This window comes from Oncorhynchus kisutch, linkage group LG14, assembly GCF_002021735.2.
Source record: "Oncorhynchus kisutch isolate 150728-3 linkage group LG14, Okis_V2, whole genome shotgun sequence".
Taxonomy (NCBI): Eukaryota; Metazoa; Chordata; class Actinopteri; order Salmoniformes; family Salmonidae; genus Oncorhynchus; species Oncorhynchus kisutch.
In genome coordinates, this window is record NC_034187.2 from 38,285,637 (window position 1) to 38,309,713 (window position 24,077).

At 41.9% G+C, this 24,077-nt stretch overlaps 1 protein-coding gene and 1 pseudogene across 1 annotated transcript; one reads left to right on the forward strand and one right to left on the reverse strand.

Moving 5' to 3' along the window:
- Nucleotides 1-2,749: 2,749 nt before the first annotated feature.
- Nucleotides 2,750-4,807, reverse strand: LOC109903881 (radical S-adenosyl methionine domain-containing protein 2-like; annotated as a pseudogene).
- Nucleotides 4,808-6,289: 1,482 nt separating this feature from the next.
- cmpk2 (cytidine monophosphate (UMP-CMP) kinase 2, mitochondrial) lies at nucleotides 6,290-18,716 on the forward strand. The gene is made up of 5 exons (XM_020500886.2): nucleotides 6,290-6,996; nucleotides 14,966-15,080; nucleotides 15,267-15,468; nucleotides 16,196-16,429; nucleotides 17,946-18,716. Exons 1-5 carry the CDS (start codon nucleotides 6,409-6,411, stop codon nucleotides 18,064-18,066), a joined length of 1,260 nt encoding a protein of 419 aa, XP_020356475.1. The 5' UTR covers nucleotides 6,290-6,408; the 3' UTR covers nucleotides 18,067-18,716.
- The last annotated feature ends 5,361 nt before the right edge of the window (nucleotides 18,717-24,077 follow it).

The following is a 24,077-nucleotide window of genomic DNA, read 5'->3' on the forward strand; positions in this document are numbered from 1 at the left end:
TATAATGGTTGGGTCTAATCCTGGATGCTGATTGGTTAAAACTGCATTCCAGCCAGTCTCTATTCCACAAACTATGACATTGACATGCCTATTTACTCTGTTCCATCTAACTTCTCAATCCAATGTATGAACTTGATCTCCACTATAAAAAGCATCTAGACATTATTTCCCATTTCTTTTTTACTTGCATTTGGTTTTCAACAGCGGAGATTTGTATTTAACCTTGCTGCCTGTCTCTCCGATATTTGCAACATCGTTTCAATATGGAAATTCGATCTCCAGCTGTCCCATAGTAATGAACGTGTCGGGACAATACAGGCAGGCAGACAACTTTTCTCAGCCAGTCGAAATCATGAATCAGCTGGCATCATTTTTATGGATATACATAAAGAAATGTCAATAGAAAACAGCTTAAACAAACGCAAATGCAGCTAATTTGCTGTTATTCTGGCTGCACTGTTTGACGTAACTGTATGTTAGCTGTAGTTGGTTAGTTAGCAAGCAAGGGATAAGAACGTTGCCAGCCAGTATGGGCAATGGAACATTTAGAATGAAAAGCTGATACTGAACAAAAATAATTAATGACTAGGTCGCGCAATCAAACTGATAGAACGAACGACCAGCCAGTTTGGGTAGCACCCTTAGATTTGTGTTGGGTCTATATCTCATGAAAGGATGAAATAGTATGAATAAATTCAACAAAATAATGTTTTTTTTAATGAAAATGTGTCAATCCGTTATTTGAATATGTTGGTTACCCGTTGTATAAAAGTCATAATGCCCGCGAAGCCGATGTTTGGAGGATATATTGGAACGGTTTGCCAGCCCTCAAACACCCGTGCCAATATATCCTCCAAACACCGACTTCGTGGGCATTTTCACTTGAAGAAAACTGGTTATCAATGCAATTGAAACAGTAAACAAGTAATGTTGCATCATATCCGTGGTATATTGTCTGATATACCACAACTTTCAGCCAACCAGCATCCAGGACCCAAACTACCCAGTTTATCAATAGCTACTGTGTTTAACTTTATCTAAATGACGAAAGGCGTCACTGGCATTTTGCTTTCAATGTCGATGGTGCATTATGGAGAGGATTACCCAACTGAGCAAATTTCACTATCAAATGTTCACTCGTCATAGGCCTGGTCGGAAATTAACTTATTGTATAATGCAATTCCTGAATTACATTTCCTATTGATTGGCCTATTACATTTTGAAGCAAATTACATTTTGATATCTAATTCCATTGTGGTCAGGCGATTCATTTCAGAATTGTTTTTTCTTTAATTTTTTGCAGCGATTCGTTGCACTCACCTGGACTTCAACACCTGTGTCATTACCTCCCCTATATTTGTCTGTTCCCCAGCTCTGTTCCTCACTTCCGCATTGATTGTCGTATGTCGTTTTGTTCCCCCGGTTCTGGAACTATTCCTGTCCTGTGCAAGATTAAAATGTTCACTCTCCGTACTTGCTTCTCATCATCAGCGTCGGTTCTTACAGAATGCGGAAGCCACCAAATGAAGCATCTGGGAGTGTTGGCTTTTCGGTGCCTTAGTTGGCTCGTTGGGCTTCCACACCCTAGCTGACTCGAGAGGTTTTCTTGCCCCGGTTGGCTTGGCAGGCACCCATCCCACGTCAGGCCTCCGCCGGATCGTCAGGGTCCCACTTCTCAGCTGGTTCATCAGGCTCCCACTTCTCAGCTGGTTCATCAGGCTCCCACATCCCAACGGGATCATCAGGCTGTCACACCTTAACCAGATCGTCAGGCTCCCACGCCTCAGCTGGTTCGTCGGGCTTCTACGCTCCCAGCCAGCTGGTCCAGCGCCCTGCCTCGGCCGGCCCGTTAGGCTCGTCCAAGTGGGATGCCAGGTGGCACTCCTGGGGGGGGGGGGGGGGGGGGGGGGGGGGGGGAAGTCCTGTCATGCCTGCTCCCACTCACCCTCCCTGGCTGCCCAGTACTACGCACTCCTGCCACCATCATTATGCACACCTGCTTCCCTCGTCACGCGCATCTGTGAGTCAATGCACTCACCTGGACTTAATCACCTGTGTCATTACTTCCCCTATATCTGTCTGTTCCCCAGCTCTGTTCCCCGCTTCCGCATTGGTTGTCGTATCTCGTTTTGTTCCCCCGGTTCTGACGCTTTTCCTGTCCTGCTCCATGTCTGTGCAAGATTAAATGTTCACTCTCCTTACCTGCTTCTCATCATCAGCGTTGGTTCTTACAGGAAGGAAATATCTCAGGGTTAGAACAGACAGAAGAACATGAAGGAAAACAAGGAAAGAAAATTAAGCTTTACTTGATGCATGTATTCAGCTTCAGTAGCAATAGATGAAGGCTTATAGGCCTGCTTATTAATATAAGGGGGACTGACTATTGTCCCATTAAGAGTCTCCAGATATGATGAGACAAAGATCAAGACCTGATTACAACATACTGTAGTAAACAGAGACATTATGTCAGTCCCAAGGGAACCCATCCTCATAGTGATCCAGTGAGCAATCTTATCAGGGGTGGGGATTTGAGTTATCCCAATAGACATGTACTGCACATTTAGGCTACAGTAGAACTACAACTACTGAAATGGATGGAGAACAATAGCATATAACTTTAAGCTACAGTAGTTGCCTCTTAAAATTGGAATGGTTGTATGGCAACAAACCTGATCCAGATACTGAATAAATGTGCTTCCTGTAAATTGATTGTGATTAACAAACATCATTCTTTATCATGCAATGTCATCTTTATTTTTATTTTTTTGCGATACATTACATACAGAGACAGATGTAACACACTGCAAATAGTAGCAACTGTATTCGTAAATTCCCCACATTTCACTCAAAGTGCTAAATTCCAAATACTACACGAAAGTGAAAATAAGCCTCTTGGCTGGTGAATAGAACATGTAAAAAATTGGATAACAGGACATAAAAGGAAAAAGCAACAAATCTGGACATACAAGAAGCAAGTTATTATTATCCAGTGAGTGATTAAATAGTTGTCTGTGTAGAGTAGCTGTGCTGTGTAATTTTACTACTAATTAAAGGTACAGTACACAAACGCCTCAAGGTATACAGTGGGACAAAAAAGTATTTAGTCAGCCACGAATTGTGAAAGTTCCCTATGTGTACCTATGATGAAAATTACAGGCCTCTCTCATCTTTTTAAATGGGAGAACTTGCACAATTGGTGGCTTACTAAATACTTTTTTGCCCCACTGTAGCAGTAAAAGATTCCAACATAACTTTTAGAATATCAAAAATATTTATGTGTAAAGTGCAGTTATACAGGCGGAAACTATTTTTTATAAAAAAACATACAGAAAATACATACAGAAGTGTAGCAATAACTGATTATAATGTGTGAATCACCACTCGAGCCGCATGTCAGCTTTGCTCCACACATATTTCCCTCCTCTCTTTAGGAACATCTTCTCATCAAAGCCACTGAACTGAATGGCCTCTTCCACGCCAACATCAAGGATGGATCTTTCCTCCCCTCTCGGCAATCCAGGAAACGCATCTAAAAAAGCATTTTTTTTAAATGTCTAATTCATAAGCATTTAGAACATGAAGAATCATTTATAAAGAATTGTATAAGCATTTATAAAGGCTTAATCATGAAAGTTATTATAAAGGGTCACCAACTGGTCATAGAAGAGCTTCTTGACAATCTAGTCCATTATCAAAATATCACTGCTATAAAACCTCATACCTAAAACTTAAAAATATAAAATATATGCAAAACGGCATCTTATTTCACCCTTCTTAGAACCTGTACATCCACTCTGATCAAGGTACATGCCTATACAACTCAAAGCATTTAGACAGCTGTTCAATAGTTCTGATGAACGAGGACTGTCTCCTTTAAAGGGCATGCTAAGACTTGGAATGTAGAGTGAGTATCATGTAAAATAACGGATTTAAAAAAAGGACTTACATATTCATCCAGAATGAGGTAGGAATCTCTCATCTGACAAAAGAAGACAACAAGGAAACATGTTAATGTCAAAACTATTTTGTATTACAATGTTGTCCACAGAGGGTACTACATGCAACCCAAAAGAAGGTTCTACCTGGAACCACAAATGGTTCTCCTATAGGGACAGCAGAAGAACACGTTTGGAACCCTTTTTTCTAATGGTGTACTTTAAACCTTAGTAGCATTTGGAAACAATTTTAATGGAGTAGTAGTTGTTGAACCATCATAATATCAATAACGGACAATAAAAAAATATAATATTGTCTTAAGTCCAGTCCCATACCTTCTGATTGGCCTCTGGTACCAGGCAGCTAATGCTGCTGTGCCTTTCCAGGAAGACCTGAAAATGCTGGTCGCTGATGAGAAACCTCTCTGCCTCCCTCAGACTGTTCTCGCCATCGATCAGCAGACACTGGAACACCTATACAGCACACACAGTGAAGTCAAGGCCATACAACTCATTTGTTACATCTATGGTATGAGAACACACCTCTATTCACAGATACAGCATTACTGGTGTGTAATGTTAATGCATTGGAACACCCTAACCTTCCAGCGTACAGGGTTGAGTTTGGTGATGTTTTCTCTCATGTCTTCATCCACATTGAAGATGTTGATCACAGAGTTGATTTTGAACGCCACTTTGTACTTCTGGCACCAGTCACGGACCTTGAAGAGGTTGTCCAGGTGGCTCTTCCTGCCCTGGGCTCTGCCAAATGTCTGGTTGATGTCCTCGTCAAAGCTGTCACAGGAAATGGCCAGAATGTCCTGGTATTCTCCAAGGAGAGTTTTGGTGATAAAACTGACATCATCTCTCAAAGAATGTTATTTTGAAACACCAATGAATTCAAAATGTATTAATATCCAGACATCCATGTGATAGTTTATATTTATAGAAGTGAAAATATCAACAAGTCGTTTTTAAAAACATTTTGATGATCAAAGTCAACTGTCGAGGCCTTTCAAATAAAAAGTGTGAAATGCTTCTCTGAGTTCGCTTTTTGTGACCTCATATCCAAACTAACCCGGTGCTGACATCTAGTGTAAATAACAACTTGTTTTTTTTCCTGAGGATAATGTGGTTTGTTTGTTTATGATGGGTGCTTTATGATGTAATGAAAATCACCGGGGTAACGTTGGTTGGCCTACCATGTTTTATTTTAACACAGAACCTAAAATGAAAACCATCTTATCATATGTTTGGAACCACTTCTTTGTGATCATGCTGCCATTGCTGACAATACTGACACTTGGGAGATGGAGTTCATGTTTGCACTATTGGACTAATTTCCCCAAGAAATCATCTCTATCGTGTATGACATTAATAAACACTGAATATAATATTAAATTAGATAGAAATAGGCTGTAATACTAATCTAATAACATATCATGTGAATTGAAATAGGGAATTTTAAAATGCATAAATATAATCTTGGGGCAAATATACCAGATTCATTGAGAAGCTGTAAAACTCTCTTTGCTTCCTCAATGAGTAGGACCAAATATAATTGACACTTGGGTTGATTTTTCCTGTAGAAGAGAACTGTGATGCGACGTGCACCTGCTGTCCTCGCACATTGATCCATGCCAGGACAGGACAGTTGCAAAGATGCACTGGAGGAAACTCATGCAGAACACGACTTGAGTAGAGAAATATTACTAGTCTTCAGCTGTCCTGTTGAAACTTCTGATGCAGGGCTAACTCGACTCCGCAATAAATGAAGCGTCTCCTGGCGTTGTAATGTAACTGATCTTCATAACGTCACATGAGCAGTTTCTATTCCAAAGTTGAATAGGCCTCCCACAAAAACGGGTTGAATCCACGCCATTTCAACCAAACAATTAAATGTGATCATGTTGAATCAATGTGGATAACTGGTTGGATTTTCAAAAATTGCTTTGTCATGGTCATTTTTTGTTGTCGATTTCACTTTTAATTCACCTTTGTTGACGACTCAACCAAATGTAGGCTAAATCAAAACTCGACGTTGACTGACGTCTGTGCCCAGTGTATGAGTAGTGGTGCACTCGGCTAAATGACCATCACTGCAGCGCTCTAAAAACTTGAAAATAAAATGAACAATAATGTATTTATTCAAATGCAGTCCTATTACATGCCTACATACGTTAGTGCTTATAATAAAAAGCCTGCGCTTTGAATAGGCCTTCATACCGTAATAGTGCTAAGCAAATTTGCTGACTCATTTGTGTCATTTAGGTGAGGCCATGGGACAGGAGGTAACAGCCATATTATGATAGGCACACCTTATCACTTTCGTTTTTGGTATTATCAAGTGGCTCGAGTTTCGGTTTGCCTGTCAAGCGCCATAAGTTTCGTTCCCTCCCCAGTTTCCCAAATCAGGCGTGCCTGTCAGTTGTGTTTCAGCTGAAAGTGCATTTCGTTCGTGGTTTGATTCAAGATGGCAAGACGCATGATGTCCCGGTTGGGCCAGTGGTCTTCTTATGTTTTTGCAGTGGACTTCGATACGAACTCTGACCCAATCTACTTCGCCCTAGCAAGCAAACAGAGCGAACGGCCACAAGTGTTCAGAAATGTCCTCGCTGATGAAATGTGCTACTCGCTCCATGTGCAAAGCGATGACAAAATTGAAAGAGCAAAGTTTTATGGAGGACTGAAAAAAAAACTTTCTAAAGAGTTACCTCCAGAATGTACGATTTTGGAAATGTCCATATTTCAGCCCAATGTCAAAGATTCTGTCATCAAAGGATATTTTCTAAAAGACGCATCTAAGTCCTCAGCGACTGAACGAGTATTAGGCGAGTTGCTTCGCAATGACCCAGTCTATGTATGCTCCTACTTGTGCGGGGGAGAGGACAGACAGTGGTCGCAACACCTGTGGTCCAATACAGAAGACGGTTGGGTGGAGGTGTTGGAGAAATACTGCGTGGTACCTGCTGAAAAGCCAGTGCATCATCCTTCAACTCTCAACATTATCAACTATGACGTGTTCTATAGTTTTGAGGATGCCTACAAAGTTCTGCAACAGGTTTGAATAGTGACACTTTTATGTTTCAAATCAGTTGACACATGTTGCCGTGTATTTGTGCAGTTGTCATTATGTGTATAGAGCTGGCCGGTTTGTAATCCTAAAACCCTCGAAATTAGTTACATCTGGTTTGCATAGGATTTTGGGTAGTGATGTACCAATTTGACATTTTTGGCCAATACTGTTATCCGTTATTTTCCTTGTATAAAAAAAGACACCAATAACCGATATTTACAATTTTAGCGGCTTTTTAAGCATTCTAGTACAGTTAAATAGTTAACACACACACATGGACGCAGCAGTCTAAGGCACTGCATCTCAGTGCAAGAGGCGTCACTACAGTCCCTGGTTCGAATCCAGGCTGTATCACATCCGGCCGTGATTGGGAGTCACATAGGGCGGCGCACAATTGGCCCAGCGTCGTCCGGGTTTGGCCATCATTGTAAATAAAAATGTGTTCTTAACTGACTTGCCTAGTTAAATAAAGGTTACACACACACACACCACACTGACCAAAAATATATTCTGTTGGCATTTACATATGTCCCCATTACCAGTAAAACATAATCAAAACCTATTTCTTTCACCTACTTGCTGTGCTGCTTTGTTGTTCATTTATTCAGTCTTTTTTTTTTCTCAACCAGGATTTCTATGGGATGCCGTTTGGGTCTTTGCTAAGGAACTCTGTTTGGGTCTTTGCGTGTCAAAAATAAAACAATGACCAGGCGTTAACACTATTTGACGTGTCAAATAAGCTTGTTGACCAATCAGGACCTGAATATGACTGCACGTCACATAATAATTTAACGCATTCATACATTTTTTACATAGTTATTACACATTGATTACACTACGATTCATCGATACGAATGCTATGATGCTGCTAAAGTTGTCTTGTGCACCTACAGTGCTGTTTCAGTAGCTATAGTTAGCTGGCTAACTATATAGCTAGGTGTCATCTAAAATAACCCTAATTTATAAAACAGTTTGTATTTGAATGATGGGGGTCGGACCCATCTATGTGAAGCTAGCCACAATAAGGATTAGCCACAATAGTGGACTTAACGGTTAGTCTTTTTTTTTAAAGTATGGCATAATTATACTAATTGTATTCAATTGCATCGCTGTCAATGACACTTTTATTTTGAAGGCAAACCCCAAATTCCAATATTGTGCCTAATCTTTATTGTGGCTAGCTTCACAACACATAACCAACTCCGGTTGAGCCTCATTAGCCAGATGAAGCTAGCTGGCTGTTCATAACGTTAGCTTTGGGCAACAGGGTTAAGTAGCTGGCTAGCTATTTATTTTCATGAACTGAAGCTCAATTTCAATAGGCGAACAACAAGTGGCAACCTAGCTAATACTTACTCAAGGATTCCTAAGAATAATGACTGCAGTTTCTACTGGTCTTTGTTTACAGGCTGGTTGTATTGGTTCTAGCTAGGTACCAAGCTAAAGCTAGCTACCCCAGAAGTTGCTGTTGAGCAAATTATGCTTTATTACCAATGCAGTATTGTAAACACATCGTTCGTGGCCGGTGTTTGCTTGTTTGCACACTTTTTGTACAGCTTTGACAGTGCTACTGTATCTTTTTTGACATGCGAAGACCCAAATGGCGTTCCATAGTATGTATGTCTTGAAGCTAATAGCAGTGACGCTATTACTGTGTAACTTCGGTAGGGTAACATCTGAAAAATGGCACATTTGGTAGTATGTACCGGTGCCGACCAAAGCCAACATCACCCATGACAGTGAACGGTTGGGCAGTGAATCCCATTATCTCGGCTTTAATGGATTTTGTATTTTGAGTTGTCTCGCTGAAATTTTCTTACTCTTTCAAATGACTGCTTGACTTGTTGACTGCTTGATCCACACAGCAGACATTGTGGGCTGGGCTATGAATGCTGTGTTGCACGTGTAGCTCAAAATTATACGTGTCGTCATTACGGCATGTACCTACGTTATATAGGTACGCCCGTCAGCTTTGACATCGGTTTTGCACATCTGCATTAACCTAGACATACCGATGGTGGCATTTTTAGCTAATATCGTCAAATTCCGATACGTTCACCGATATATCGTGCATCCCTAGTTTTGGGATAATTGCCGAAAATATGTGCTTTCGTAAATTCTCTCTTGGGTATCTACTCCGATTTCAGAGCACTCTCGACTGAGTGTGCCAGAGCGCAGAATAACTGATGACTATACGAACGCACAACGAACTGTGTCAGTAAACATCTCCAAAAAAACACCAGAGTGAATTTACAAAAGTAAATTCAGTTTGGCTATGTACCAGTTTCAGAGCAGTCTCTCATTTGAGTGTGCTAGAGCTCAGAATAACTGATTAATGAATGAATGCGCAACACCCGTTGAATATGACAGGTGTCAGTAAAGGTTGACAACAAAATAAAATAATTCAGTTGTTGCTAGTGTAACCGGTGTGAAATGACTAGCTAGTTAGTGGGGTGCGCACTAATATCGTTTCAATCGGCGACGTTACTCGCACTGAGACCTTGAAGTAGTTGTTTCTCTTGCTCTGCAAGGGCCGTGGTTTTTGTGCAGCAATGGGTAACGGTGCTTCGAGGGTGACTGTTGTCGATGTATGCAGAGGGTCCCTGGTTTGAGCCCGGGTAGGGGCGAGGAGAGAGATTGAAGCAACACTGTTACATTGGTGCCGTGACCCAGATCACTGGTTGCTGCAGAAAAGGAGGTCAAAAGGGGGTTGAGTTACATGCGTAACCCTTGTGAAATGGCTAGCTAGTTAGCGGGGTGTGTGCTAATAGCGTTTCAATCGGAGACGTCACTCGCTCTGAGACCTTGAAGTAGTTGTTTCCCTAGCTCTGCAAGGCCGCTTCTTTTGTGGAGCGGTGGATAATGGTGCTTCGAGGGTGACTGTTGTCGATGTGTGCAGAGGGTCCCTGGTTCGAGCCTGGGAAGGGGCGAGAAGAGGGACGGAAGCAACACTGTTACACTTATATATCCGTGAACATAACGGATGTCTAGTTTAAAGCCGATGTCAAAAACCGATGTCAAAGCTACCATGCATACCTATATAACGTAGGTACATGACATAATAACGCCATGTAAAATGTTGCGCTAGACGTGCAACACAGCATTTCTAACCTAGCCCACACAATGTCTGCTGTGTGGATCGAGCAGTCAACAGGTCGAGCAGTCATTTGAAAGAGTAAGAAAATTTCAGAGAGACAACTTAAAGGCAAAATCAATCAAAGCGAAGATACTGGAATTCATTGCCCTTGACAATCAATCATTCTCTGTTGTTGGTGATGTTAGCTTTCGCCGACTGGTCGAGCACCGGTTAACACTACCAAGTCTGCTATTTTTCAGATGTTGCCCTACTGGAGTTACTACTGGAGTTACACAGTAATACCATCACTGCAATTAGCTTCAAGACATACATACTATGGAACGCCAATTGGGTCTTTGCATGTCAAAAAAGATACAGTAGCACTGTCAAAGCTGTACAAAAACGTCTGCAAACACCGGCCACGAACGATGTGTTTAAAATACTGCGTTGGTAATAAAGCATCATTTGTTTGACCGCAACTTCTGGGGTAGCTAGCTTTAGCTTGGTACCTAGCTAGCACCAATACAACCAACCTGAAAACAATGACCAGTAGAAACTGTAGTCATTTTCCTTATTCTTAGCAATGTATTTCACTGAAAGAATAAACGTTTTGTTTTCGAAATGATAGTTTCCAGATTTGACCATTTTAGTGACCTAAGGCTCGTATTTATGTGTGTTTATTATACTATAATTAAGTCTTTGATTTCATATTTGATAGAGCAGTCTGACTGAGCGGTGGTAGGCAGTAGCAGGCTGGTAAGCATTCATTCAAACAGCACTTTCCTGCCTTTGCCAGCAGCTCTTCGCTGTGCTTCAAGCATTGCGCTGTTTATGACTTCAAGCCTATCAACTACTGAGATTAGGCTGGCAATACTATAGTGCCTATAAGAACATCCAATAGTCAAAGGTATATGAAATACAAATGATGTAGAGAGAAATAGTCCTATAATTTCTATAATAACTACAACCTAAAACGTCTTAACTGGGAATATTGAAGACTCATGTTAAAAGGAACCACCAGCTTTCATTGGTTCTCATGTTCTGAGCAAGGAACTTAAACGTTAGCTTTTTTACATGGCACGTATTGCACTTTTACTTTCTTCTCCAACACTGTGTTTTTACATTATTTAAACCAAATTGACCATGTTCATTATTCATTTGTGACTAAATTGATTTTATTTATGTTTTATATTAAGTTAAAATAAAAGTGTTCATTCAGTATTGTTGTAATTGTCATTATTACAAATATATGTATAAAAATCGGCTGATTTAATCGGTATCTGTTTTTTGGTTTTGGTACTCCAATAATCGGTATCAGTATCGGCATCGAAAAATCATAATCGGTCGACCTCTAATAGAAATCCTGGTTGAGAAGGAAACGACTAAAATGAACAATGAAACAGCACAGCAAGTGAAAGAAATAGGTTTTGATTATGTTTTACTGGTAATGGGGACATACGTAAATGCCACCAAAATAACTTTTTGATCAGTGTGTGTGTGTGTGTGTGTGTAACCTTTATTTAACTAAGTAAGTCAGTTAAGAACAAATTCTTATTTACAATGACGGCCCGGACGACGCTGGGCCAATTGTGCGCCGCCCTATGGGACTCCCAATCACGGCCGAATGTGATACAGCCTGGATTCGAACCAGGGACTATAGTGACGCCTCTTGCACTGAGATGCAGTGCCTTAGACTGCTGCATCCATGTGTGCATGTTAACTATTTAACTGTACACGAATGCTAAAAAGGCAGCATGTTAAAGCAATGTTAAATATCAGATATCAGTATTGGCCAAAAGTTTAATGCCGGTGCATCACTAGTTACACTAGCAGCACAGTTACAGTCACTAACACGCTACTATGAAAACAGTCTTAACCAGCTCTGCTAGTTTGAGTAAAATAGTCAGAGTGAGTAAAATAGTCAGAGTGAGGTTTTCTCTCATTTGTGCCTGGAAGTAGCTAGCAAGCTAGCCAACTTTAGCCAGTTAGCTTTGGTGCTTGACTGCTGTTGTGAGGTCAGAACGCTCGGATCAACCCTACTCCTCCACCAGAGTCCAGTGTGTGCTCTGAAGGCTCCAAGAGAGAAATGCTCAGAATTTATGAACTGACAATCTGACAACGCTCTGAATTTACAGACACGGCCAGCACTGGACGTTCTGCCACACTAGGCGAGACAAAAAAAATGCAGCCCCCCCTCCTATCCCAGCTAAACTGTGTTCAGCAGGGGTCGGCAATAGGTTTTGCTTTGGCCCAACTATCTTCTCAGCTGAAAGTCTCAGGAACTGAACATAATAGCGGCCCAATTCATAGGCTTATGCTGCAAATTAAACAACATTTTTAACACATCTGGTTAATAGGCTATGTAACCAGTTAAATGTCAATGACATAGCCTAATATAGATTACGTTGATGAAATCACCAATAACTCTATTACATTCATTTTTTATATTTCTTTGTGTGTTGATTAGGGAAAAAACAGCTTGCAATCAAGAGAAAATGCTGCGCTGAAAAGGTCTCAAAAGAAAGGTGGATAGTGAAAATGGGGAAGAATGGACAGAGAAATAGGCATTCTTACCATATTTTTCCCATGTCAAACCAGAGTGTCTTCTTTGCAATGCTGTTTTTCAAATAATTAATTCTTAGACATCTTTATGAATCTAAGCATGGCACTTTCAAAAGTTCACTTTCCACCCAGACAGAGGCTCTATCGATACAGAAAAATGTAAGCTTCAACTGCTGGCTACTTGTCTATTGCATAACCCAGCAACTGAAGTGCTACCCTAAAAGCTTCCTGGGTTTAAGCAAACATCTTCTCTTTTCAGAAAGTGAAAAGCTCAATTAATAGGGACAGAATAGCAAAGTCATAAAAAATAAAAAAATCTCCTCGAATATTATAATCTGCAGCTCAGCCTCAGAATGTCATAGAGAGTAATCAATATATCCCTTTTTTACATCGGAGTCACGTCCTTCGCGGGTATTTTAAAACTTGTTTCTACCATAAGGCATCATGGAGTTAAGCATTGGTATAGAATACTTTATTTAATCTGGATACTTTTTATGTATTTATTATTATTTATTTATTATTTATTTCAAAATATAAAGCAAACAATAGATATCCTTTTTGCTATTTTCCTTAACAAAGGGTATGGGATACCCTCACTCAATTCGAGCCCTGGTTTTTAAGGATTGCATGTGACGCTATTGGAGGATTTGGCTATACCGAAACCTATGGATACCATAACTGTGTCTGTTAAAAAGGTAGGCACACCACGTATTTTTTTTAATAGAAAGATATAGGCTCCAATTATCTATGTAATTCTCTGATTAGCCTGGTAGAAAATGTTGGTGCGCGCGTGCACATATAGGAGGTCCCTTACCGGGGCCGAAGGGAATTTTACTGCAGTGGAGCATTACAATGTTGCAGCCAGCTGCCTGTAGTAGGAAACAAGAGTTTCTTACTAATAATATGCCACCTGTTATCTATCACACATGGTACCATCCCACAATTGTTACAATTACAATAAAAATAACACTTTTATTCAACGTATATTTTCATATTCCTGTAGAAGTGTAAAAAGAGTGAGATCATTTGAGCTTTCATAAATGCGTGGAGGGCCTCGTTTCATTGGAGCAGTGTAAAATAAGGCCTGTGTTATTGGCCCAGGCTTAACTCATTTAGTTTATTTAAATCTCGAATTTGATTGTCCAACATTAGTTTCAGCATTTCTTTATTTCGTGGCCCGCCTAGAGTGCCCTCTTTTCTCTGCAATGGTGCTGCATTGCGGTCAGCAATGTTTTCTCTCTGTTTATTCATTTATTAAATTCTACATTTAGTAATTGCCTAGTTAAATAAAGGTTCCATTTTTGTGATGTGACGTGAAGCCTCAGCTAGACATTTGTAGTTCTGTATGATAGCCACATTAGCAGCTAATTAGCATTTCATGATTGGGTGGTAAATACAGGCAAATGAATTGATAAAAGTCACCTTGTCATGAGGCCTCCAGAGTGGCGCAGCGGTCTAAGGCACTGCACCGCAGTACTGCCGCGTCACTACAGCCTGGGATCGAACCAAGGCAGTGTCACAACCAGCCATGACTGGGAGTCCCATAGGGCGGCGCACAATTGACCCAGTGCCGTCCGGGTTAGGGGAGGGTTTGGCCGGGGGGGCTTTACCTGGCTCATTGTGCTCTAGCAACTTCTTGTGGCGGGCCGGGAGCCTGCAGGCTGACATCGGTTGTTAGTGAAACGGTGTATCCTCCGACACATTGGTGCGGCTGGCTTCCAGGTTAAGCGAGCGGGTGTTAAGGAGCGTGGCTTGGCGGGTCATGTTTCGGAGGAGGCATGACTCGACCTTCTCCTCTCGGCAGCCCGTTGTGGAGTTCCAGCGACGAGACAAGATCATAATCACGAAAAAGGGGGTAAAAATGTCACCTTGTCCGAGAGGGATTTACACGGTTATCAAAATGTCACCTTGTCCGAGAGGGATTTACACGGTTATCAAAATGGCACCTTGTCCGAGAGGGATTTACACGGTTATCAAAATGTCACCTTGTCCGAGAGGGATTTACACGGTTATCAAAATGTCGCGTCAGGGTAAACCTACACGGAGCACAGAGCTTATTTGAAGTGTTTCTAAAATCCACAATGGATAAAATGAATGGTGGAAAAACTATTGGAACCATTTCCGTGTTTGAGTATGGATATTATGACTGGCTTATATATTAAACTATATAAGCCTGTGTAATACTGGGTGCAGTCAGGGACAAAATAAAAACCTAGCAATGTCACACTCCAATGGTGGAGAAAAGAATAACATGATATTCACACAGGCCAACTACAACCTTATCTCATCTCCATCTACTTTGCTCCTCATCTGTAGTGTGTTGACATCATCCCGGAGTCCAAGGCAGTGCTGGAGCTTGTGGACCAGCGACTCAAGTCTAAGGAGAAAACGGACTTTCCTGTTATTGTCATAGAGGGATTGGATGCTACAGGTTAACACCATCACTACTTCACTATTGTCCTTGCCAATTCAATGTAGCCGATTGTATACGGCATAGGTGTTTTCCTTTCCTTTCGGTCAGGAAAAACTCAGGTCATACAAAACTGAATGCTCTTTCAGTCAGTTACAATGCTTTTTTTCCCTTCTCTAATTTCTCTCTATTCCCACTACGGCTCAGGCAAAACCACTCTGACTGAGTCCCTGACGGAGGCACTGGGGGCCACTCTCCTGAAGTCCCCTCCGCAGTGTCTGTCCCCATGGAGGGCCCGCTTCGACACTGAGCCCCCCCTCATCCGCAGGGCCTTCTACGCCCTTGGGAATTACCTGACAGCAGGACAGATAGGCCAGGAGGCCAGACAAGCACCTGTCATTGTAGACAGGTAAGGGCAGGATGAAATAGCTTTGGTGTTGTATCAAGTTTGATGAGTTGGGATATGTCATCCCTTCTGAATGTATGGCTGTGTCTGAAATCTGTTTTGCCTACTTCTTACTAAAACGACACACCGTGTACTAACCCTCAGTGGCTGTCGGTGCCGTTTAAGATGATGGAGGACAATCTTTTTTTTTTTTGGAGCATGAACTTGTTTTTATTACAGCATATTGGATGATTCATATTCCATTCACCCAGCTCACTATAACATCCATATGTTTAGGCTGCTACATGATACTCAACTTCTCCCTATACCAATCATGAGGGGACTGCAACCTAGCCCACGAGTTCATAATTGTTATTTTTTTCATTTTTATGAGCGTTTACAGTATGCTTACACCAGAGATCTGTATATAATGATGAGATGCACGCCTCCGCCCTAACAATGGGAGTTGTTGTCCCAAAGACGGGAAGGCAGGCGACAAGCTTAGGTCCAAAATAAATATCCCATACTGTAAAACGTTCTATTTTCACATACTGTTTAGAAAGCAAAAAAATCGTATGTGTAACTGCCTTATTAGTAGGCTATGCCACTTTAATGTCATAAAAAAAAGCACAGCAAAGGTTCAAATTTTCAACATAGCTGTGAATGAACCACCAAACAACACCAGTAGACCAGACATAGTCTCTGGTCTTTGAGGCTCACAACAACCCACTATACTCTCCATTCCTCCCAGGTACTGGCACAGCACAGCAGCCTACGCCATTGCCACGGCGGTGGGTGGTAAGCTGGGTAACCTGCCCCAGGCTGGCAGTGAGGTGTATGGTTGGCCAGGGGACCTCCTGAGGCCCAGCCTGGTGCTGATGCTCAGCCTCAGCTCACAGGAGAGGATGAGGAGACTACAGGTCAGAGGTCAGGACAAGACCATGGAGGAGGAGGAGCTGGAGGCCAATCACCTGTTCAGACAGAAGTAAGATTTCTTGTGCAGAGCCTGTGGTCTAGTGGGAACACACCTGTCTCAAGCGCACATGTTGACCGCAGAGGCCGGGGTTTGTTCAACCTTCCTACAGTGTCTCACCTTCATCTATCCCCTCTCTACTTTGACCAAAAAAGTAAGATGACTGAAATTCAGACGAAACTATACTTCAAGTTTACCACTGTATTAGAATGTGATACAGCTCACAATACTGAAGTGAGTAGATATATAGTAGTACATATTACATGTTCTATTCCAACATATTGACAGCACCTACTGTTTCGGTGTATGTATGAAGACGTGGGGAGCACACACTTTGCAGCAGTTTATTAACAGACCTTACACACTGCTGAATTGAAGTGGTCAGATGAGCATCACTAACTGTAATCTGCACGCACACACACACACACACAGTCTTGTTTAACCAACCTTGGGGGCACATACAATTGATTCCCATTGAAAATCCTACTTTCCTGAACCTAACTTCTAATTCTAACCATAAACCCCCTAGAATGAACCCTTTTCCTTGTGGGGACTGACAAAATGTCCCCAGTTGGTTAAATTTTGGTTTGTTTACTATTCTGGTTCCCACAAGTTTAGTTAAACATCTCCACACCCTATACACACCCTATACACACACACACACACACACACACACACACACACACACACACACACACACACACACACACACACACTACTGTACCTAATTGAGTGGACATCAGGTCCTACTCCGTCTTAGTCTGACCCATCAAACACTTAACAATCAGTTCCCATCCCGAGGGGAACCATCTGATGAGGAAAGAACAAGTGATTTGTTGCTGAGTTGGTCTGCTCCATTACGCACTGCTAGTAGTCAGACTGGTCGATGGCAACTTTCGTTCATTCTACCCGCTGACATCCTGGGCGTTGTCCCAAATGGCACCCTATTCCCTACATAGTGCACTACCTTTGACCTGGGCCCATTGGGCTCTGGTCAAAAGTAGTGCCCCAAATAGGGAATAGGGTGCCATTTGGGATTAATGCTTTTCACATGGGCTCACCAGATATTCAACGAGCAGTCATTATCCTCAAGGAAGACAGCTGTTGATCACTGTTGACAGTCTGGACTCTGGCTCTCAGTCCATCACCTGTCCAACCTCTGGCATGATGATTGTGTGCTGTCAGTTGATGTTTTTTAATCTTCTAGACCATTGTTCTTACTATTGCTCAATGTCCACTATGGCCGTATGTTTTGGTACTTATTATGTGAAATATATTACGGTATATGGATGAACCAGGCAAAGGCATAGCAATTTGCAGTCTAAAATTGACATACAACTATCAAAAACCATTGTGATCATTATTTTATAGCTTTACTCATCCTTATGGCCCTTAGCTTTTTCCTGGTTAGTTCATGTGATCAGGAAAAGCAATTAATTTGGTATACCATCTCAAAGGTACTGCTGACCCAGATTTTAAGTGCTTTGTTAATTTGTGGGACATAATTACTTATTCTCTTTGTCTGCAGAGTGGAGGAGGCTTACCAGCGGATTGAGGGCCCGGCCTGCGTCACTGTGGATGCCAGTCCTTCTCCAGACCAAGTGCTCCAACAAGTGCTACTTTTAATTAGGGAAAAATGCCACTTGTAAACAGCTCCTCTCCCCCTCTCCCAGTCTTGCCCCAGATGGCTATTATTCCGTTGTGGTCCACTAGGTGGTAGTAGAGTGCCATTGATTTGACAGAGGCAGGGCTAGTGAGAAGAGGGCAGGGTGTAGTAGAGGATCTGGACTGTGGATAAGCCTCATATGGCAAAGGGCCAGTACTACACACTCACATACACACACAATCATGCATGCACACAGTAGCACACAGTCTCTCTCCTTCACACACACACGCACACAGATAGAACCAAGACCCCGACCAGTGTATGTCACAACATGTCCTATTCTGTATGACTGCCATCAGTGAGATGAGGAGAAACGTTATTATGAATGCCATTGTGTTCTGTCAGTAGTGATACTTAGGGATATGCAGCCAGACAGCCCGCGGTGACAACCATTTTTATTAGGCCTGAGATTCAGGAAATGAAAGGGAGGGTTTGTATAGTCATCAGTCACTTCTATTTCATTGAAACGTATGGGCCAGCAGCTAACTCTACATTTTCCTTTTGAAGTAGCTATATGGACCCAGGGATTAAAACACACACACAGAGCAATATGATACATTTCACATTACAATAACACTGCTCATTTGTTTGAGTACTATTTCAAATTAAAGGAAACATATTGAATATACCAGGCGTCTGGCTCTGAGCTGTTCTTGTCCGAGTGTCTTATATAAGGAGTATTATACAGTGCAATGTCAGTGTTTTCTTTATGCAAAGGTACTCTGATGCTTTGATGTAGGTCGTTGTCAACTACAGTGTAAGTGAGTGAGCTGTGCATTTGAAAAGCACACCTCACCCCTGTGACAGATGCCATGTATTGCACCACTGAGAATGACTGCATATGAGGCAGTGAAAGCAGTGTACATTATGTGCTTATGAAAATGCAAACTGTGCACTCATGCACATACACACACACACAATGTACACAAAAACATATGCACACTAACACTCTTTCTCTCCTCTCCCTCTCTGTTATCTCTCCCTTCCCTCTATCACCAATGCACACACACACACACACACACTTGAACATATACAGTAACTAATTTATGTTGTAGGAAGCTGTATTTGGTCAGTGATGGGAAGATTAATTAGAGGTTTTAGTTCATATGATCTTGGCAAGACTGTGGGCCGGATCTCTTTTACAGTGATGCATCAGCAGAGGCAACCTCTTCTTCCAATTACCGCGCTCAGTGTTTTCAATGGCCGGAGAGATGCTATCATTTTGAATACTAACATCCAGAATTATTTTTGTAACATATATTCCTGGGAATTATATTATGTTTGTTGAAATTATTCAGGTAGGCCAAGTCTGTGCAGTATAGTCCAAAACAATTGGTGTTACAAGGAGTGAAAATTGCGTTGCTTTGGGTTAAAAAACCTGAGGTGCTGAAAAGTATCAGCCTCCAGACATTTTATACGTTACCAGGGCGTTAGTCCGGGGCCGTTTCCAATTGTTTACTGCAAGTCTGACTAAAAATGTATTGGATTTCAGCAGTTACTCAGAAAAAGCTCTGCTCATGTTTATAGATATTCCTTTCAAATCTAAAAGGTAAAACTGAGTAGCACAGCTTCTGTCTCAAGAGTACACTAAAGTTCTGCGGTGGGAGAGCAGAACAACTGGAGCCAGTAATGCCACAGGCCAATCGACTTTGGAGTTGTGTGTCATAGGCTCAAGGCAGAACTGTATAGTTATGTGGTAGTAGCATGATGTCTAACACATTTCGTAGATGTTGTTCATTTCTCGTCTTTCTTGGCTGCAGAACATTCAAGAGTGATGTTACTGAATGTTCTACCCCAAGGCTTAATGTAGTCCTGAGCAATGTACGTTAGATCCAAACAAGATGGCGCTATCACACAAAGATCCAACTTTTGTTTTCGGAACAAAAAAAAGAGAATAACTAAATTCAAGGGAACATTTCAGTCCGTAAACGTACACTTTCGGAAATATAGGTTTAGTTTTGTTCCAAAAAGGGGTACAACCGCTTGTCATTAGCGTGGTACATTGTAAGGTCCTTCTTTTTTACTTTTAGTTAAAGGTACATAATTGTACCCCAGTTATAGGTACATAATTGTACCCCAGTTAAAGGTACATAATTGTACCCCAGTTATAGGTACATAATTGTACCCCAGTTCATACCTCAGATAGTACATTTCTCCACAGGTACAAAAGGATCATTTTTGCTTTTATATAGTACCACCACAGTAACAAAGCCATTTGTTCCTTTACCGTGGACCTCTTAAACTGGTACAACACTGCTTACCCCTCCCGTTTCCAGGAATTTCCCAACTAGGATTTTGCAACCCTTACTGCTTAGGCTTGCAAAACAACCCTAACAACCCTAACCCTAACCAGGTCTGTGCTGCCAATGACTGGAACGAAATGCAAAAATCACTGAAGTTGGAGACTTATATCTCCCCGACTAACTTCAAGCATCAGAGCAGCTTACCGATCGCTGCAGCTGTACACAGCCCATCTGTAAATAGGCCATCCAACCAACTACCTACCTCATCCCCATATTTGTTTTTGTTTTTCTGCTCCTTTGCACACCAGTATTTCTACTTGCACATCCTCATCTGCACATCTATCACTCCAGTGGTAATTGCTCAATTGTAATTACTTCGCCACTATGGCCTATTTTATTGCCTTACCTCCTTACTTAATTTGCACACACTGTATATAGATTTTTCTATGTTAGTGTTATTGACTGTACGTTTGTTTATTCCATGTGTAACACTGTGTTGTTGTTTTTGTCGCACTGCATTGCTTTATCTTGGCCAGGTCGCAGTTGTAAATGAGAACTTGTTCTCAACTGGCCTACCTGGTTAAATAAAGGTGGGAGAAAAAAAACCTGACTGCAAGTCACATTATGCTGGCTTGCTAAGTGATTTGTAATTCCTATTGGAATACAGCCAGATTTTGCATATCCAACAGTCTGAATTTTTATTCAACCGCAACCTGCATTCATAATGACTGTCAGGGCTAGAAACATTGTGTGGAGACTACCTAAGCCATTTAAAGTGGAACAACCATTTCCATAATGGGTACAATTTTTTTTTATCTAGGGGTTTTGTATGTTTATGGGGCTGTATCCTTTCTAGGTAAACTGTATGTCTACGGTTGCCTAGATTGGTTCTCAATTAGAGGCAACTGTCTATCGTTGTCTCTGATTGGGAACCATATTTAGGCAGCCATATTCTGTGGGTACTTGGTGGGTGATTATCTATGTCTATGTTAGTTGCTTGTGTCAGCACAGTTCTTATAGCGTCACGGTCGTTTTTTCTTTTATTGTTTTCTATTCAGTGTTCAGTGCTTTCTTTAATTCAAATATCATCATGAACACAGACCGCGCTGCATTATGGTCCGCTTCTTACGACGATCGTGACAGTAGGTCTACATGCAAAAAAACACATATATTAAAAACTCAACAAAAATCTACCTGTTAGAGGACACTGGGAAATATGATGATGATAATAATTATGGTACAAATGTGCCTTTTTTAGGGTACCGCCCCAGTGATGAAGCCATTCGTTTTAGGTGACAAATATGAATAATTGTTGAAATTAAGGATATTGAGGATGCACTAAATGCATTGGGAGCCTGGGAAACAGAAATATACCTTCACATTGTACCCCTTTTCTTGAGAGTGAGAGTGTGATGATTGTACCTACGGACGTGGATGTCGATTAAGGCAGGCCCCCCTGCACCTCTCTGACTCAGACGGGTTGGGTTAAATGCGCAAAGACATATTTCAGTTGAACGCATTCAGTTGGACAACTGACTAGGTGTCCACCTTCCCTTTCCTTTCCCTTACAGTATATATTCAAAATGTAGGATCATTCTCTTTATCCACACATGTACCCTAAAAGATAGTGCCATGTGAGAGTATTACGTTGTACCTCTGAGTGTACTGTGATTATATTGTACCCCAGGGGACGACACTGCACACTGAAGGTTCAGGGGGAAAAAAGTCAGCCCCAGTGCCCTGCTGGATAAAGGAAGGAGTGGTCTGTCTGAGAAGAACAGGTATAGTCCAGCAATGGGGACCCTTTCCACGACACTACTCCCGTCAACATCTCATCAGCATAACAGAGACCCAGCCGTATGAAAAAAACTCCATTCAAATGACGAAAGATCCAGGCGGGACGCAGCAGCAAAGCAACTCCGGTCCCGTTCTAAGTATTGGATCAAATGAAAGCTGTCCCTCGGGAACATGAATAATGAGCGTTGTGTGGAGAGGAGGGATGGGGACCGTGATGTGAGGGGAGTGGTGAGGGCATGGGGGGTGGGGATGGTAGTAGGGGAGGGAGAGGGGAGTCTGGTGCCCTGGCATGGACCCTTCCACCGGGCTTGGCTGCCAGATATAGCAGTATGGGGACTGACTCATGTGGTGGTGGTGGTGGTGGTGGTGGTGGTGGATGATGATGCTGGGACAAGGAGGGGGAGATTCCTTGGGCCCCATCATGGCCCTTCAGTGGCTGCACAATCCTTCAGCCCTCCTCAGAATCCTCCAGCTGGCAGGTAGGCCCTGCCTCCCCCTTCCTCCTCTGCTCTGCCCTCTAGACACAGTGGGAGGGTGGCAGCAGCCCCCACTGGCCCAGCACCATCATCATCTCGGTGGAGGATTAGTGGGGGAGAAACTTCAGTTTTCGAGGAACGGGTTTAATTTGATCAAGGGACAGTGTTTTGACATTGATGTATACAGGGGATAGAAGGATTAAAATAAGTGCGTCTTGATATTGTACTGTAAATGACAGAATTATCTTGATTTTCTAGATTCTGGTCATACTTTACATTCATAGACTCTTTATGACATTGTACTAACACTGTAGATAGTCAATATTTAGGGTAATATTCAGTGAACGGTCCTTTTCAAATCCAATCCAATTGTATTTGTCACATGCACCGAATACAACAGGTGTAGACCTTACAGTGAAATGCTGAATACAACAGGTGTAGACCTTACAGTGAAATGCTGACTTACAAGCCCTTAACCAACCATACAGTTTGAAGAAAAATAAGTGATAGGAAAGGATTTACTCAAATAAACAGAAATAAAATAATTACAAAATAAAATGACAAATAACTAAAGAGCAACAATAAAATAACAGTAGCGAGGCTACAGTATATACAGAGTCAATGTGGCTAGTTAAGGCACAGGCTAGTTAAGGTAATTGAGGTAATATGAACATATAGGTAGAGAGAGGTAAAGTGACTATGCATAGATAATAAACAGAGAGTAGCAGCAGTGTAAAAATGTGTGTGCGTGGGGGGAGGGGGGCGGTAGCCATTTGATTAGCTGTTCAGGAGTCTTACGGCTTGGGCGTAGAAGCTGTGAAGAAGCCTTTTGGACCTAGACTTGGCGCTCCGTTACTGCTTGCCTTGCGGTTGCAGAGAGAACAGTCTATGACTAGGGTGGTTGGAGTCTTTGGCAATTTTTGGGGCCTTCCTCTGACACCGCCTGGTATAGAGTTCCTGGATGGCAGGAGGCTTGACCCCAGTGATGTACTGTGCCGTACGCACTACCCTCTGTAGTGCCTTGAGGTTGGAGGCTGAGCAGTTGCCATACAATGCAGTGATGCAACCTGTCACGTTCTCGATGTTGCAGCTGTAGCACGTTTTGAGGATCTGAGGACCCATGCCAAATCTTTACAGTCTACTAAGGGGGAATATTCAGTGAACTGTCCTTTTTTAGGCGAATATTCAGTGGACTTTACAATGCAGACTCTTCATGACACTGTAGATAGTTTTTAGGGACATCTTCTGTGAAGAGTAGGCCATTAAGTAGGCCATTAAACATGCATTGTAAATGTTTATCAGCACAGCATTATGACAGCATTTTCTAAACTGCAGAGGGGGTTCTTGCTATTATTTTGTAGGTTTCCTATACCATTATCTTCTGTAGAATGCATTTATTAAACCCCTCTTCATCAACATTTGAATACCTTTCAATTTAAAAAGCTAATTTGATATTTCTGAATGCATAATTCATCACT